This window comes from Hipposideros armiger, unplaced genomic scaffold, assembly GCF_001890085.2.
Source record: "Hipposideros armiger isolate ML-2016 unplaced genomic scaffold, ASM189008v1 scaffold_1029, whole genome shotgun sequence".
Classification (NCBI taxonomy): Eukaryota; Metazoa; Chordata; class Mammalia; order Chiroptera; family Hipposideridae; genus Hipposideros; species Hipposideros armiger.
Genome location: NW_017732379.1, coordinates 43,525 through 44,414, shown reverse-complemented (window position 1 = coordinate 44,414; position 890 = coordinate 43,525). Strand labels below are relative to the sequence as shown.

General features: G+C 33.3%; 1 protein-coding gene across 1 annotated transcript in view; it reads right to left on the bottom strand.

Moving 5' to 3' along the window:
* GBE1 (1,4-alpha-glucan branching enzyme 1) overlaps nt 1-538 on the bottom strand; it is a gene marked incomplete at its 5' end in the record, with an annotated part of 158,412 nt that extends 157,874 nt beyond the window's left edge. Inside the window, 1 exon segment of the mRNA XM_019631645.1 lies at nt 413-538. Coding sequence (XP_019487190.1) covers nt 413-538 — 126 coding nt within the window.
* Nucleotides 539-890: the final 352 nt, after the last annotated feature.

Here is an 890-nt window from a genome sequence, read left to right as displayed (position 1 = left end):
AACTTACTCTAATTAATACATTCATGAGATGTCTTCACTATTCCTTTTTCTAAGGACATTGATCCTGCTTCAAACCCATGTCAGTGAATAACATTACACCACTAAAGAGTCTCTGATGAATCAGAAATTGTGGTTAATGTGTTTTAATCAGTAATCCTTACAGGTCACTATGTAGAGATTTAGTTTTCTCCCCCTCCCCCATCTCAGAAACACATGATTAAAAACTAACTTTTATATTTCATTGGCTACAGATGATAGACTCTGATGTATGTATAGCAAACTGGTACAGTATGATATAAAATCTTAAACCAGCAGTGAAAAGCTGAACATTATTATAAAAGTTGTAAAAGTAAAAATTAATTTTCCTAGAAATATTGGAACAAGCATTTATGTAAAGATTAGTTGTTCTCACTTTATATAGGTGTTCTGGATCCCAGTGTAGCCAATCATAATTCACATTATCACCTTCACGAGCCACATACTTCGCCCATGGGGAAATGCGATACAAGATCTCTCCACTTTTACTCCTAATAACTACCTACAAAGAGAACAAGACGTTATTGCTTTAAAATACTTCAAAATTAAAATAATGCATAATAGTTTATGAGTACTGCTACAAATCTGAAAAGGAGGAAATATCTTAAGAATCTAAACTATCATCCAGATGCATGCCCTTAAAGATGTTTAAATTCTGTGGACCTTGCTTTCCTCATCTGCTATAGTATATGATCCTTAAAGTCACTTCCAACTTGAATATTTTATGATTCTCCGGCAATTTTCATCACTGCAAACCAACCACTAGACTGGTTAATTAAAATCAGCATACAGGAGATAATAAAAAGTCATGGATATTATTTGGAAACCACAGTCGATAAATCAATCATCAGGAG